At 34.8% G+C, this 17,949-nt stretch overlaps 1 protein-coding gene across 17 annotated transcripts in view; it reads right to left on the minus strand.

The window, feature by feature from the left end:
- Positions 1–17,949, minus strand: part of NPAS3 (neuronal PAS domain protein 3) — a 765,248-nt gene that overhangs the window by 342,677 nt on the left and 404,622 nt on the right. For all 17 annotated transcript variants that reach the window (XM_039351863.1, XM_039351858.1, XM_039351867.1 and 14 more), the window contains one exon: positions 16,224–16,306. In XM_039351863.1, the coding sequence (XP_039207797.1) occupies positions 16,224–16,306 (83 nt within the window). The remainder of the gene's footprint in view (positions 1–16,223; positions 16,307–17,949) is intronic.

Genomic DNA, 17,949 nt, shown 5'->3' on the forward strand with positions numbered 1-17,949 from the left:
AACACCTTGAAGTAATCAGACAAAAATTAAAAACCAGGAACAACTTGATTAGGAAAAATCACAGGAACAAGCTGGAGAGCACATGCAAAAACCCTGTGTATAGTGGTACAATCAGTGAATACTGCACACCTGTATAATGAAGAAATTGTCATACCAACAAGATGGATGTTCGCCTTAATGACATAAGGAGAATAATATCTAGAACTTTTAAGTCCACACTGCTCTCATAGCTCCATGTTCTTTCTAACATTGCCCCTCCTGATCAAAGGTGACAACAACAGATAGTTCAAGAGTGGAATAAGATAAACATGACATCAACTCCTAGACATCTTCCAATACATAAAATATTAGATTCTTTACCTCACCAGGCTTAAGTCTAGGAAATCAATTTGGGATAACATACTGCAATCTTACAATCTAGATGAAGAATGGTGATTAAGATGGGAAACTTTTAATAATCCTAACCAAACAGATCACGCAGACCGAACAAAACCACTTTCAGGAATGCAGTTGCCCTGAAAAACAGGGCAGGCCATGCCACAGCTAAGGCAATGCTCTTTAAGTGGGAATTGGCCGAGAGCCTGCAATGGGATTGTGATGTTCTGAACCAAACTATAAAACATACAGTTCAAGAATGTTTCCTCAGGAAATTTCAAGGCACCTTGGATAATCTCAACACAGCCACATCAGAAGCAGTTAGATGGTAGCTTCCTTAGATATTGAATTATGACATCAATCCCATTGCATTTCTATGACTCTATATTATGGAGATTTTATTATGGTTTCATCTTAATTTAATATTTTATTTCCTATATTGTATTGTCTACATGCTCTCTCATATATATTTAATGTTTTATTTAAACTAAATTTGTATATCAATAAATGCATGACCTTGGTAAATGCCATACATTAAATAAATAAAAATAAAATACTGGTAATTTACAATGAGATAATCTCTAAAGGATCCTTCTGACTGATCAAATACCATCTTTCTATTATATGGAACCAGTATGATATCTCAAAAGAACTGTTTAAAAATGGCCAAATTCTCTAGAACAGGTGTACTATAAGTTTAGTTGTAGTGAGTTCACATCATCCTTATTTTGTCAAGCTGGTTCAGAATTATGTTTCAGAGTTCTACTTTTTTATAATTTGTGGAAGGCAGTGTTAAAAGATATTTGAAAATATCTTGAGAGCATCTTTGTTATTCTATTTACATGAGCAAATAAACACTGAGGCTGAACAGAAGAAAATCTAGTCAATATTCAAGATGTCAAAATCTACATTAAAAAGAATCCCATTAATAAGACATTTCTGTTCCTCATTGCTTCATCCCTTATTTATTTTTTAGAATTTCAATATTGTACATCAAAATAACATGGCAAAGACCAAGATAATAGTCTCCAGGTTCATTCCCCATGTTTATCATAAATAATACAAAAACTACAGATATTCATGGAAATAAAACTGGACTCATTAGGTTACATATACAGGAAACACTGTATTTATACTGCTTCAGAATCATTGCTGAAAGACAATTTTATACGTTAAAATTAATTCAATTAAGTAAATAAACAAATAGCCAAATAATATTTCCATAAGGGGATTAAATAAATGGTGTTATAAGTAATACAAGCCGAACAATCCTTAAGAAGTAAAGGGGATACAAGGCATCCATAGCAACATTTCCCAAAAGTCCAGATGGTGGCAGATATGATTGGGAATTGTCTATTACTAGTTTCAAATACCTGCTAGCCTTGCACTAGAAAGTTTGTTCGGAGAAGTTTGTTTAGTATTTTTTTTTTAAATCCCTAAATTTATTCCAGTTTTCCATTAGGTCTTAAGGAAGATAATTTTACTACACTAAGTCCAGGAGTGCCAACATCTTCCCTCTTTAAAGAAACATATCAGGGAAATAAGACGGCAATTGATTCAGCAGGTTTAATAGCATCTTCAATCTATCACAGAGTCTGCCCCTTTTCTTTCTAACGTTACTCACTGATAGCAGAGGACCAGTGGCGGTGGAAACTTTTACTGTCATAACCAGAAGGCAAGAATTGGGTCCAGAGAAATGTGTTCTATGATTCAGAATTGCATAAAGTATCACATGTTCTGCCTCTATCTAATTATCATATGCACGTGCATATAAGCCCATCTGCAGATAAGCCAACCCTCAAATTTTTCACCATGAAAAATATGCTAACCACAGATAAGCTGATCTGCATTTTTTTCATGGTATTTCGCTTAAAAATTTGAGGGTCAGCTTATCTGTGGATGGGCTTATTCACAAGTATATACAGGAAATACTGGTAGTTAAAAAGAAGCATTGCTATATATATTTGCAAAGAAGCCCATCTGTGGATAAGCCAAACCTGATTTTTTTGCACCTAAAACTTTCAGTATATCTACAAGTATGTATGGTATATGCTAAATAATTTGAAAATTAAGATATGAATTAAATTTACAATTTTTAATGTACATGTTATCACTGAAAACTGAGATTTTTAGAAAGTATACATTTAGAAATTATGACATTTTAATCACCCTAAAATAATATTCTCAATTTCTATTCTCTATAATATCTATATTTTGATGAAATAATAAATGATTTTACACTGTCAATGTTTTAAGAAATTTATGGATATTTGCAGGGCAAAATCAGCACCAAATGAAGTTTCCATAAATGCAGTATGGTTGATGTAGCAGGGAATAAGATAATCCCTGTACTACCTCAAAGAGACTACAAATAGTTCCCATTTCTATTAATGACCTGTTCCTTGGGTCTGATGTAATATAGATTTAATTATGGAAATGACAATGCAGACAGTATCGACCAGTGCTTAAACTATATGTACTATGGTTGCCACATAAAACACGAGTTTAAGGGTGCTACTTCCAAGTATGTGTTGCAAAACAATTTTAAACTTGATTCTTGGAAGGGAGAATACAACAAGGAAACTGGCAAAACCCAACAGCAAGAGTGGGCAATTAATTTTCCCAGGGGACCACATGAGAAACTGGGACAGTTGTGGAGGACTGTCATATCACATCCACTGCAGAGCAGATAGGGACCGTCAAAGGCCGGATGTACTTTAACTAATAGTATTATGAGTAACAACAACAATAATGGTAGTCTCATAAACACTTAGGGTCAATATTGACCACTTTGGAAACTCTAATCTAAGTTAAACTGAAACATAGTAACTTTTCCTATGCTTCATATAAGAAAAATTAAGCAATGTTTTAAAAGCAAGATGATCCATTTAGTAATGACCACAGTATAAAAAATGCATTCTATGCACCATATAAACTATGGGTTTATATGCAACATATAAACTTTGGGGTTGTATAGCAGTTTTATTAATGATTTTTCATGGAACTACATCCAAGAATGAAATAAATAGGCAAATGCACAGATAGCACTGCAAACAAATGAAGTCTAAGCTGTCTCTTATATTCAGACTGCCTTTCAAATGCCATGAAAATTAACATTAAAAAGAACAATGGGAAAATTTTCAGATTTGTAGGCATATATGTTGGTGAAATATCAAATAATATTTTATGCCTCCCAGAGTTACCCTGTGCAAAGATGAGTGGTGAATAAATTTAATATCAATCAATCAATCAATCTTTGTGATGAATTGAGGGCAATAGACGAATGGGACGACAGAGAACGAGGTGGCTGGCTGGAGTCACTAAAGCAGTAGGCATGAGCTTAAATGGATTTCAGAAGATGGTAGAGGACAGGAAGGCCTGGAGGAACGTTGTCCATGGGGTTGCGATGGGTCGGACATGACTTCGCAACTAACAACAACAACAACACACACACACACACACAAACATATATGAAATGCTATTAAAATTTGTAGTAAAATCAATTTCAATATTGTTAATTATTAATTGTTAATGATAATATGTTTAATAAAATCATAGTGGAAGAAGAGGGTTTTTGCCATATTCCTGTATAATGAAAAACTAAAGCCCCAATTCACCTCCTTGAGCCATATGCTGCATTGTTTAAGGGCCACAGAAGACTCTCTCTGTTATGCTAACCACTAGTGTCAGAAAAACAAAATCAGCATTTTGCTGTAAACTCCAGCTCTCTTGGGTGTGCTACAATGCACATGCAGTGGCCAGCATACATTGCAGTGCTGCTTTCACCACTTTAACTCCCTTGCTCCCTCCACGTCAACTGGACAAGGAGCTCTAAGATTGCTTCTTAATATGAACCTGTTCCCTGTTGATCTAAGTAACTTAAGTTAATAGTATGAAATGCAGTTCCTCAGATAGTCAGTATCCAAGCCATTTAGAGTTTTAACATATGGCTCGCTCTATAAAACAGCAACAAAAGACATAAGAGGATAACGCCATAATTTATAGTGATCAGGTCATTTATTTTTTTTATCCCAGTACATCTGTGAGATAAAAGTTAGATTATTATATAGCACTTTTCCTATGGACATATGCAGCTACTGTACATTTTAAATAAAATTGGCAATGAATTGCCATAGCAGCTTATTTTTTTTAGTGAAAAGTGAAAAAAAAAAGAAATTATGTACTGCATTAAATTTATATGACACCTATCTCACTATCAAGCAACTCTCAGTGGCTTACAATATACAACATTGCTGTAAGCAATTACACTGCTGCTGTAGGAGTTGCATAGGCTCCCACTTTCTTTCCAGTCACAATTCAAGGTTTAAAGACTTATGTGGCAAAGAGCCAGGTTATCTGCAGGCCTACTTCTCTCTCTGAGAACACTGCGCATGGTGGCACAGTGGTTAGAATGCGGTATTGCAGGCTAATTTAGTTCACTGTCAGGAGTTTGATGCTGACCAGCTCAAGCCTGACTTAGCCTTCCATCCTTCCGAGGTTGGTAAAATGAGAACCCAGACTCTTGGGGAAAATATGCTGACTCTGTAAACAGCTTAAAGACAGTTGTAAAGTATAATGAAGCAGTATATACCGTATTTTTCCATCTATAAGATGCACCCTTGTACAAGATGCTCTGCCATGCGAGTTCTAAGCTTATAGCAAACAAAGTCAGCACTGGGAGCAACTGCCTCACAGCATTCTAAATAGACACCTCCCAGCCGGGCCTCCCACCTAATCAGCATTCGGCATGATGAGCATGCATAGTCAGTTCACAGCAGCAGCCTTCCAACCCTGGTAAACAAACTGGTTTGAGCAACAGCATGATAGCAAGGCAAGGGAAGCGAAGGCAGGTTTTAAACTCCCCACTGTTTTTTCACACCAATCAGCTGTTTGGCGGAGTGCGGAACAGCTGAGCCAGCAAATTCGGAAGTTGGGCCAGCTGACAATCTTGCTCCCTCCCCTCTCCCATTAGTGGCAAGCCACAGGGGCTTGACACTTGCACCAGGCGGTATGGCAGCGGCATGTAAAGAACCCACACAGGCATGCCCTGGGTTGCAGAGGTTACCATTATTTTTTCATGTGTAAAACACTGCACTTGTATAAGATGCACCTGATTTTTGAACAGGGTGTTTGCAGGAAAAAATACACGGAAAAAATACAGTAAGTCTAAGTGCTATTGCTATTATCTACCCTTCCCTCTAGATTGGATTGGGTGGACTTACTCCAGGAGCTGTCTCTTAAATACTGTCATCTGGTAAGATCTAGCAAGTAAGCCTTTTCTGTAGCTAAGTCTACCTTGAGGAATAGCCTTCTCCCTGTAGCATGAAAGGCCCGCATGCTTCTTGCTTCTGAAGGACCTTTAAGACTTCATTTTGCCCACAACGGCTGAATCAGGAGGGAAGGGTGCCAAATATTTGTGGTTTTGTGATGGATTGTATGGTTCCTGGGTTTTTAATTTTTTCTATTTGATTATCTATTTGTTATCAGCTGCTCAGACATATATAATGTAGGAAACCATACAAATATCTTAAATAAATAAATAAGCTTCACTGGATACTGAGGTTTTTGGCACAATATAAAGTGCTGATTATGTCTATAAAACTATATACAGTTTATGTTCATACTTATTGAAAAACACTCTTTTATAGGAATCTTCTCAAGTTTTAAGAGTTTCACCAATGGCACTTGGTCTTGCTACCATTGGCTGATTGGTACCCCCCTTGCCTGTGGGGTCAGGCTGGCTCAATTTTATTGCATTTTACCTGCACACAAAATCATTCAGGAAGCACTTACTGTGGAAACTGATTAATTTGCTGAGATGGATTTAATTGCTATTTTTCTTTATATTAATATGTTTTCATTATGGTGTTTTTTTAAAAAAAAAAACTATGCTCAACTTTAATTTGCTCCTGTATTAATTTTTATTATCATTAGCTACCTTGGTTCAATGTCATTATCATTAGCTTATCTTATGCTCAAATTTAGTGGAATTTAGTAGACCCAGTGCTCTTCAACATCTTCATCAATGATTGGGATGAGGGGATAGATGGAGAATTCATCAAATTTGCAGACTGGCAGGAATAGCCAACAGCTGGCAGGAATAGCCAACACTCCAGAAGACAGGCTTAAGATACAGAAGGATCTTGACAGACTTGAACATTGGGCATTATCTAACAAAATGAAATTCAATGATGAAAAAAGTAAGGTTCTACATTTAGTCAAGAAAAGCCAAATGCACAGGTATAGTACAGGTGGTAGTAACTGTGAGAGGGATCTCGGAGTCCTAGTGGACAATCACTTAAATATGAGCCAGCAGTGTGCTGCAGATGCCAAAAAAGCCAACATAGTGCTAGGCTGCATTAACAGAGGGATAAAATCAAGATTACGTGAAGTGTTAATATCACTTTACAATGCCTTGGTAAGGCCACACTTGGAGTACTGCATCCAATTTTGTTCACCACAATGTAAACAAATGTTGAGACTCTAGAAAGAGTACAGAGAAGAGCAACAAAGATGATTAGGGGACTGGAGGCTAAAGCATATAACAGTGGTTCTCAACCTTTTTAATGCTGTGACCCCCAACTGGTCGTAAGTCGAGAACTACTCAACCGGTCGTAAGTCGAGGACTACTCAACTGGTGCAGCACCGTTTGCAGAATGGGACTTTTGGTGGGCTCAGCATGGAAGAGACAGCCTGGACAATTCCTATTGGCTTTTGAAAGCCCATAGAATTAGACTCTATTGAAGAGAGTCTATTCTATTGGCTTTCAAAGGCCAATAGAATAAAAGGGAGTAGCACAGCTAAGGAAAAGAGGAAAAAAATGGTGGACTGCGTTGTTTGGCGACCCCTGTGAAATGGTCATTCGACCCCAAATGGGGTCCCAACCCACAGGTTGAGAACCACTGGCATATAAGGAACGGCTGCTGGAATTGGGTATGTCTAATTTAACGAAAAGAAGGATGAGGGGGGACATGATAGCAGTGTTCCAATATCTCAGGGGCTGCCACAAAGAAGAGGGAGTCAAGCTATTCTCCAAAGCGCTTGAAGGTAGGACAAGAAGCAATGGGTGGAAACTAATCAAGGAGAGAAGCAACCTAGAACTAAGGAGAAACTTCCTGATGGTTAGAACAATTAACCAGTGGAACAACCTGCCTCCAGAAGTTGTGAATGCTCCAACACTGGAAGTTTTTAAGAAGAGACTGGACAGCTATTTGTCTGAAATGGTGTAGGGTTTCCTGCCTGAGCAGGGACTTGGACTAGAAAACCTCCAAAATCCCTTCCAACTCTATCATCATCATCATCATCATCATCACCCTCATTAGCAGCAGCAGCAATATAAAAATATTGTTTAGATTGGCAATAATGTATACCATGAATAAATCTATCTATCTATCTATCTATCTATCTATCTATCTATCTATCTATCTATCTATCTATCTATCTATCTATCATCTATATCTATCATCTATATCTATCTCTCTATATCTATCTATCTATCTATTTATCTATCTGTATATCAATTTGTTATGGGTGTTAAACTGTAATAATATGTATTTAACATGTACATGGAAGGATAATATGCATAAAGTTTCATGGTGCTAATGAATCACCTGCTGTATTCAATCAAGGCTGATGCAACTGTAGCCCCATATACAAAGTCTGACACCAAGATGCATCTACGCAACATTTTTTAGGAATATACAGAACCCAGAAACAGTACAGGTCATCCTCGAGTTATGACCACAGTTGAGCCCAAAATTTATGTTGCTAAGTGAAATATTTGTTAAGTGAGTTTTGCCCCATTTTATGACCTTTCTTGCCAAATTGTTAAGTCAGTAATATAGTTGTTAAGTGGATCTGGATTCCCCATTGACTTTGCTTGTCAGGTTGCAAAAGCTGATCACATGACCCCAGTACACTGCAACCGTCATAAAGATGAAACATCTGCCAAGCATCTGAGTTTTGATCATGTGACCATGGGTATGCTGCAATGGTTGTGTGAAAAACGGTCAGCGTTGTAACTTTGAACACTCATTAAATGAACTGTTGTAAGTCAAGGACTACTTATATTCTAAATGCCAATTTAAAAAACAAAACCAATATTTAAATTAAAAATCTAATATGCCGAGTAGCCGGGTACATAAAAGTTATTTATACATGCAATACTGGAAGTATAGTGATGCCCACATTGCTTGTTTCTCCTATAACACCACCATCAAATACTATCAAACTGATATCCTTTGTAGATTCAATACTGCTTTTTGTCCTACTCTATCTCCAATTTCACTTGCAGGCTTTTCTGTCTATAAATTTTCAGCTTTAGTTACTAGAATCCTTCTTTTCGCCCTCACTGATAACACCGTGTTCATCAATTCAAGCCTAGAAAAAAGCAAAGTAATGGGAAGGAGCTGAGTGAGATGCCTGTTAAACATGCTGTTCTAAATAAAATTCAAAAGATCAAAGCATCTTTTAATTCTCTCTGTTTTCCTCAAAAAGAGGAATGCATCAACTATGCTGTAACTTCTATATTGTATTTAGTTGTGAAATATATACATTTACTCCTACTCCTAGGTCTGTACTTAGGTTTTATAATTGTCTAGAATCTAGATTGCAGACAGGAACATTATCTTTGGGTCCTGCTTTTTATTCACAATTTCAAACAACTTTCTAAAAGATTATTTCTCTTTCTTAGCCGTCATAATGTGTTATACCAAAGTATTATTTTACGGATACAGGAATCATGCAAACATAAATGATATCTTGGTTTTTAAGTACCATTGCACTTTTGCCACATATGTACAGTAGTCATTAGCAAAGTTGTGGTGGATAAAATCATAATCATCCAAAGATCAACACTTCATAATGTCTACAATTTAAGTAGCAGTACAGTAAACCTCACTTGATTGTTTTACAGTATAACATTCTAAGATATGCCTTTTGGTTTAAGTCATTCAAAATGCAATATTTAAATATGCAGAATTATCTTGAGTTGTTCATATGTGAACTTAAAAGCCATGCAACACAGGAAAATTAAGTAATTATGCCTCCAAGTTATTTACTGCAATTAAGCTCATTTATCATATGCAAATTAGTGCAAACTGGTCTCATTAGTTACTAAATTACTCAATATGAGCTGAACAATGTAGCACTCCAGTTTGTAATGAAAAATCCCTGTAGAGGCAAGCAGGATCAATTAAGCTAATTTGCATATGCAAATATATTGTCTCACTTTTAGTTTTCCCCATATTTAATCTTACATTTTCTGGTCATTTTTGATTATATTAAAAGGATGAGGTCAATCAATGTCTTCATTGTAATCTTAAGTCTTTATACAACTTCATAAAGAAAAAAAACTCCAATTCAAATTGCCTATTTTTGTATCAGCATATTAATCCATTTTTCATAGAATAATCAAAATAAAGGCCATGATACTATATTCTTAGATTATTATCTTAGCCATGGTTAATGAATTTTACCTGACAGTGAAGACAAAGTCACTAAGATGTTGGAATAAAAACTGAAAAAAATGTATATTGGTTAACTATTTTATTTTCAACAAACTCTTCCTACTATGAATTCAGTTTTTCAGATACAGAATATGGCAATTCCTTTTCCTAGTGTTATGTCATTGAGACATATTCCTTTGATTCAAAAACAGCTGACTTCAATTGTTGCTTTGATTATATAATTTATTTCTGCCACACAAAGAAACAAAATGAATTCTTTGCATCTCTTTAGTACAAAAGATGTAGTACAGGATAAATACTTAAGCTTGTACTGACTTTCTCAGGGACATGGAGGTATTCTGCCAACAGTGTAAACTTGTAAACAGTGTAAACTTGGATTTTCAAACAAACTTTGATGCCCATCAAAAACTCTTGTGTAAACTTAGGAATCAGGGATTCTTTTATAGGCTCCTAACTGAATGCAAAGGCAAGGAATGAAATTTCTATTTCCTCAATAAAGGGAAGTAAAAATCGGAGTCTCTCAAAATCTGTGCTGGAATGTATTTTTGAACTTGTTCATAAACAATCCTGGCCAATGAATAAGTATTATCTATGACCAAATTTCTGGATGATATCAAACCTTGTGAAGATCAAGTGATTGTGCTCCAGACAGATCTCTTTAAACTAAATGAATTTTCCACCAAATGGCAAATGTGCTTCAATGTAAATATAAAATGATATATGCTGGGGCTCAACCAGCTAATTTATTTTTTTGTACTAACTGGATCTGAACAGTCTGTAACTAACCAGGAAAATTATCTTGATGGGGTCATAATGGATTGCTTAATGAAGATGTCAACTGAGCAGCAGCCATGAATAAGAAAAAGTCCATGCTAATGAGCATCAGAAGTGGATTAAAAAAGAAAACTGCCCACATTGTAACATCTTTACGTAAATTTGTGATACCCACATCTGGAATACCATGCACAGTTCAAGTCACCACATTTGGAAATGAAGAAAAATCCAAAAGAGAGCAATCAAAATGAAAAGATATCCCAATACTTTTCTTATAGGAAAGTATTAGAATATTTGGAGTTTGTAGCTTAGAAGAATGGTGAACAATGACGATTAAGAACTACAAAGCACAACTTCTGGTGGATCAGCGCGGGCGATGGCGGCTACCTTGTAGCCGTCCTCCTGGGTAAGTGTATTGAATCGCTATGAACAGCGGACATCAGCTGTTCAGCGGTTCAAAATCCCCCTCCCGGGCAAAGGGGGGGGAAGAGGGTTGTCTGAATAGTGGTAGAGCCTCTTATGCACCCCCACTATTTTTTTGGGGGGGTGAAAGGAGTGCTCCCACGGAGTTCAGACTGTCTCCGCTTCCCAGCTGCTTTTGTCCCTAGGGACAAAACAAGCCGTTGCAACCACCTCCGTGATTAAAGAGATCTGGTGAGTTTTTCTTAGAAGCGGACAGAGTTGACTAGAGGATTTAGCTTTTGTTTTCTTTGATTTTACTTGAATTTTAAGTTTAAAGACTTATTTTTATGTTTATATTCCCTCTTTTTACTTTTTACTTTTTGCCGAAAGGGAAAGTAAAATGGCGATCGGCAGGTTTTTCGGCGTTCTTTTTTTTCCTTTTCTTTTTTCCCTTTGGGAAGGTAGAATAGCGATCGGCAGGCTTTCTGGAGTTTTTCCTTCCCTTTTTCTTTTCTTTTTTTCTTTTTCTTTCTTTTTAATGATTCGAATGGATGTTTTAATTTTCTTTTTTTTTGTTGAAAGGGAAAATAAAATGGCGATCGGCTTTTTTGGATTTTAGAAGCATTATTATTTTTGTTTAACTTTTTCGTTTTGTTTTTTATATTTTTTTTAAAAAAATGGAATGGACTTTTTTTAATTCCCTTTGATTTTATTTGGATTTTTAGCTTAAAGATTTATTTTTATTTTTATATTCCTTCTTTTTATTTTTTTTCCCTTTTGCTGAAAGGGAAAGTAAAATGGTGATTGGCAAGCCTTTAGGTGTTTTTCTCTATCCTTTCCCCCCTTTTTTTTAATGATTGGAACGGAATGTGGATTTGATTTTGATGTTGGGTCTGGAGAAATATTATTATTTTTGTTTAACTTTTTTGTTTTGTTTTTTGTATTTTTTTTAAGAAGGAGTAAAGATTTTTTTTAAGAAGGCTCTACAGGGTTTAGTATTTTTTTTCGTTATAATGATCTCCTTTTGAAGGATTTTTTTGAATTTTTTTTTTGCATTTAACCTCTCTTTTTTTCTGTTTAATTTTTGTAATTTTTAAGAAGGAGTAAAGATTTTTTTTTTGCAAGATGGCTCCAAAGCGTTTAGGGACTCCTACAGTTCCTAAAGTGGCTTCTTCTTTGGTCTTACCATCAGTGCAACAATCCAAATTAATAGCCTCACCCTCTTCCTTGGTTCAGCCAATAACTGTGAAGGATTTGCAAGATATGATGGGAAATGTTATATCTCAAATTAGGGTAGAAATGAAAGAGATTTTAGAGGAAAATAATAAGATTTTGAGGCAGGAGATAGTTTTGGTTTTAAAAGGAGTTGCCTCTGTTCTTGAAAAGCTGAACTCCCGTGTGGAAGAGGTAGTTGGAAAAGTGGAATTGATGGAGGGAAAATTTGAAAGTATGGAAAAAGAAATGGAAAATGAGATTCTTATGCTTCAATATGGACAAATGGAATATGCCCTAAGAATTAGAGGCTTGGGAGAGTCTTTGCAAGGAGATCTGAGAGAGATGGTTGCAAAGGACTTTGCTGTGATTTTGAATAAAGAAAAAGAGGAAATACTTGGTGAAATTGAAAAATTATTTAGAGTTAATTCTGTGGTGGCAGAGCAAAAGAATTTGGTAATTTACTTTGGGAAAAGATCCCTGTGCAATGAAATTGTACAGGCTTTTTATAAGAAGAGATTTCAAATTGCTTCACAAGATGTTATAATCCTAAAGGAGATCCCATCTAAAATTTTAAGAAGAAGAAAGGAGTTTGCTTTTTTAGCAGATGAACTTAAAAAGAGACGAATTTCGTTCAGATGGGATTTTCCGATTGGAATGGTGGTGAACTACCTGGGGATACGTTATAGACTTAATACTGTTTTTCAAGCAAAAGACTTTTATACTTCGGTCCTGGGGGTATGTTCATCGCCATCTATTAAGTTTAAAGCTTTGGAAGAGAAGAAGGTAGAATTGCAGTCTGAAGAGCCTATACTTATGAAAATTGGGAAACCTCAGTTTGAGGGGTCTCAACAAGTTGAGATGGAGGAGCAGAGGATAACCTGTGCAACATATAATAAAGAAAAGGATCAATTGCAGTCTGAACTGCTTACATTTATGAAAATTGGGAAACTTCAGGGGCCTCAACAAGCAGAGACGGAGGAGCAGAAGACAACCTGCATAACATACAATTGTAAAGAAAAGGATCAACAGAAGAAGGTCAAGGAAGTTTCACAAGTATTGGTTCCTGATTCTGCGGGAGAAGCAGGATTCACAAACTTTTTGGAGCAACCTTTAAGGGCAGAATTGCAGTGTGAAGAGCCTATATTAATTAAAAAGGGGAAATTTCAGTCTGGGGGGCCTCAACAAGTCGAGATGAAAGAGCAGAGGACAACCCGTTCAACATATAAACGTAAAGAGAAAGACCAACAGAAGAAGGAGGTTAAGGAAGCTTCACAGTTATCGGTTCCTGAGCTGGTGGGAGAATCAGGATTTACAAATTCATTGGAGTTATCTTCAAGGGCAGATTTTAAAGCATTTTTTTCGAGGTTTATGGACACGAGAAACTGATACCTTTAAAAGACTTATGGATAAGAGAAGGAATGTGTTTATTGTGGAGGAATTTGTTATTGGTATAATGTGGTGGATGGAATTTGTTATTGGTAAAGATTTAAATGTTTATAAGGGAATTCTATTGTTTTAAGTAATGTTCAAATTTGTGTTTTGGAGGGAGTTTATAAAGAATGATGGATAATAATATAAGTATGATATGAAAATGTTTAGAGTATATTATAATGTGTTCAATGATTGGGTTTTTTATTATTATTATGATTATTATTAGTTTTAAGAGAAGATAACTTGTTTAATTAAATGTATCTAGATTTGTTTAGGATTTATATGTTTTTGATTATAGAGATTGAATGAAAATTTTAGATAAGAAGTTTAAGTTTAAGTATTTAGTTTAAAGTATTTAAAGAGTATTTAGTTTTAATGGTATTTTTTTGTTTGAGGATAAAGAAAGAGGGAGAAATTAGATCTTATATTGTAAGTATAGATATTCAAAGAAATTAATGTTTAAATTTGTGTTTTGGAGGGAGTTCACGATACTAGAAAATGTTTAGAGTATAATGTGTTTAATGAAGTTTTTTTATTCTTTTTTTGAAAAATTTTAAGTAAGCCTGTATTCAGCTCTGGGAAGGTTGGGGGAGGGTTTGGGAGGTTTGGGGAGGTGGGGGAGGGTATGGGAGGGTGGGGGGGTTTGGGGAGGGGATTTGTTGTAAAACTTAAAAAATTTTCAATAATAATAAAAAAAAGAACTACAAAGCACATATCAAACTGTTTCAAAACACTCGGACCAGGAGTCATCCAATGAGGCCGGATGGAAGAAGATTCAGAACAGACAAAATGAACTCTTTCACACAACACACAATTAACCTATGAAATTTATTACTAAGTTGCAGTGATATCAACTATATAAAGTGATTGGTCCAAGATCATACAACTGACTTTGTGATCAGGTGGGACTAAAACTCATAGACTCCCAATTTTTTAGCCAGCTGCCTTTACCACTCTATATACATCAAATTGGTCATCAAATAATTTAGATGGCTTTAAATGAAGATACATTCATGAAGAAGTTTATCCAAGGATACTAGAACTGAGACCCCAAGCTACTTCTCAGTTGGGGGCAGCGCATCTCCACCTAACATTGGCAAGGAAATAATGATGGCACAGTCACAGTCAGAACTCTTTTTGTTATTTATTTATTATAAATAAATTGTTACTTATATGCTGTCCATCTCACTCACTCACATGAACAAGTGTGGGCGGCATATAAATTTATTAAATAATAAAAATATGTTTTAATAATTTTATGTGCTTTCCAGACTCTCATATTATTTTTAATACTATGATGATTCATCCCACAGTCAGCCAAACCTTTAGACTGGACTTGGCATTTTTATTCCTCTTCAAGTCCTTCCCAAGGACCTGAGATAGGCAGATATTATTGTTTGATGATGGTAAAGGTTATTATTATTATAATTGACTGCATAGTCATTATTATTAATAATAGTGATAATAAATCAAACATCTCCTTTTCTTCTCCTTCAAAACATACACATTCAACTAAAACCAGCATAATTTCTTGAAATGTATGCAATCGATTGTTCTGATCACACACAAAATAAAGTTATGCAAGATAAATGCTTGCCATTTATCATATGCATAAGAAATCCATCAATTTGATGAATAAAATCATTACAATCATCCTAGTTTTCTTCAGAAACTTACTTTGCCAATCATTTTGCCAACTATTGTTCAACAAGTCACAAAAAATATGGCAACAAAAGATAGAGACCTTAGTAAAGAAGGAGAGGAAACTCAGAGGAGGGGACAAGCCTTGACTTATTTGTAATATAGCATAACAGATTTATTAGGACACCTGACTTCAGCCATTTTTTTTAACTTAAAAGTAATATTTTCTTCTGGATGCAAAGTTTAATGTACTGTATAGGCACAGAAATTATTTTCAAAGAAGCAAATTCATGATAAAATAGATTTTTATACTTTGCTTACACTGAAAAAATACATTGATTCTGATCCAAATGAGATTCTACTAGGAATCTTGTGTCAGAACAACATGAAAACATAACATTTGTCAAGATTATGTCTTCAATAGATATTACTAAAATAAACTTAGAAGAAAACTACACTGCATAATTAAGGTATTAAAGGCATGCTATCATTTAAAAGAACATAAGTATCACAATTAATGCAACAGTTGAAGCAGCAGAGCTGAAAAATTACAACAGGCTGAGAAAAATGAAAATCTACATGTGAAGAAGATTAAAAAATTTTTTTTCACAAAATAGTTAGCTATAGTTAAACAAATATATACAGTCATTTTTGGAAACCAATAGCTATTGCACAATATAATACAACTAATGTGCTGAGTTTTAAATTATTACAGTATAAATAATACTTGCCCTCCCTCTCTCATTAACATTTTCTCAATCATTCATTTAAAAAAAAAAAGAACCTGTAAAACAAACCCTCACTGTATAGGCTCTAATAGTAATAGCAATATCCAAAAATTTGACAGGTGTCTTATATCTTGCTACTAAGCATGTTAAGCTTTTTTTATTTGTCTGTTTGCAAAGCCATTGCTTTTACCTGTAAAATGTGACTTCCCAAATGTGACTCAAATACTTCAGTGGCAAGGGCACTGGGGCTTCTCCTGCGCTGGGCACCTATAACTGAATAAAAAAGGGATTATGTTGCAATCTCTGCACATTTAGTAACAATGCATCCCAATTTAGGTTATTATTACTATTATTCATTAATATTTTCTACAATTTTAACACTTGAAAAATTATAATTAGGGAAAAACACTTAGGTGATTCCTATGAAAAACAATGGAACCCTAAATCTCCACTTTCTTTAAGTGGAAGACTGTATTCAAAAGTTGTTCAAGTAAGGTATTCCAAACACCACTATATGTGTACCTCCATAATCAAAATCAATTTATGCAAGCTTTAGAATTTATCTAACTTGATACAAAGTTGGGTGGTTATACTCAAGCATACACACATTTTGCCTATTGTTATTTTGATCAGTTATAGAAAAGCAGAAGAGAAACAGAGATGTTGAGACTATAAGCATCTTTCTTTGGTTGAGCAATATACCCACCTACAAAAAAAAAAAAAAAAATTCACAGAAAAAAAGCCTGAGGTTTTTTATTAGCTTGATTCTATCAAATGATTTTTAGGAAAAAATAGAGCTCAGAAAATTATGACCTTGAAAAGTTAATAAAAATATGTCCTATAAAACTGCTTCAACCTTTGTTTGAAGAAGTGCATTTCAATGACAGCACAGTCAAAAATAGTTTTAGGACTGCAGGAAATAAAAATACAGAACAAGCCCAAACAATAGTACTGATAGAAGAGAAAATTTGTAGCTCTAATGTTGCTGAAAACAATATTACCAAACTAGGTAGTATCTTCAGTGCAAATAGTGTGATTAATATTTAGCATGTAAATATCAAACATTGTATATATTAAAATAAGCAAGAATGCGTCCAATCTTCTAAGCCAAACCTTAGGAACATTAAATATATGGTTCTGAGATAAGAATTCCTCTGCTGCTTATGGCAAATTTGACTATGCCAACAACAAATGTGTGTAAATGCATGTCACTTGTTTTTCTTCTAGTATGGATGAAGTTATAGAAAGTTGTATTTTTTCAAAAGTTCCTTTGTTAGGATTGTGATTGTTATTTCTCCTATGGCTGCAATTTAAGTGTTGTTTTAATAAACTTTGAAGTACCATTGAGAATTCACCATCTTTGCCCTAATTTGGGTGAAACTCTTTATTGCAGCCTTATATTGTATTTTTAAAGATCAGCTACTGCCTCTACTGTACAAATGAGACAACAAAGACATGATGGAAAGATAAGATTTGGGGGAAATAAAATAATCTATATATTTTTTCTAAACAACTTCTGTTCATCAAATGCTTTCTCTCCTGGCAAAGAGATACACTTACAAAATAAAATAAAACAAAGCACAAATGCCCTTTGTTGGGCATGGCATGGCTTTTTTTTCTAGGAAGAGGAGAAATTCTTCCAGTTTCTCAAAGGAAGATCTTTTTCTTAAGAGAGACAATGGCACTGATATTGAAAATGTCCAGTGGAACAAGTTTTCTCATAATATCTTTCCTTGGAATGCAACTGAAATATGGGAAATTAGAAAGATGGCAGGCCACTAGAGAAATGATTATACAATGAAGCAAAGGACATACATATATGGTCATCTATTTGGTCATCTAATGCAAAAATGGTCATCTAATGCAAAAATGTAGCACTTGGAGTTTTGCCAAAAGCTGTTCTCCTTTGAAATCAT

This window comes from Crotalus tigris, unplaced genomic scaffold, assembly GCF_016545835.1.
Source record: "Crotalus tigris isolate CLP2741 ecotype Arizona unplaced genomic scaffold, ASM1654583v1 scf7180000018371.15429387391:27106975, whole genome shotgun sequence".
NCBI classification, from domain to species: Eukaryota; Metazoa; Chordata; class Lepidosauria; order Squamata; family Viperidae; genus Crotalus; species Crotalus tigris.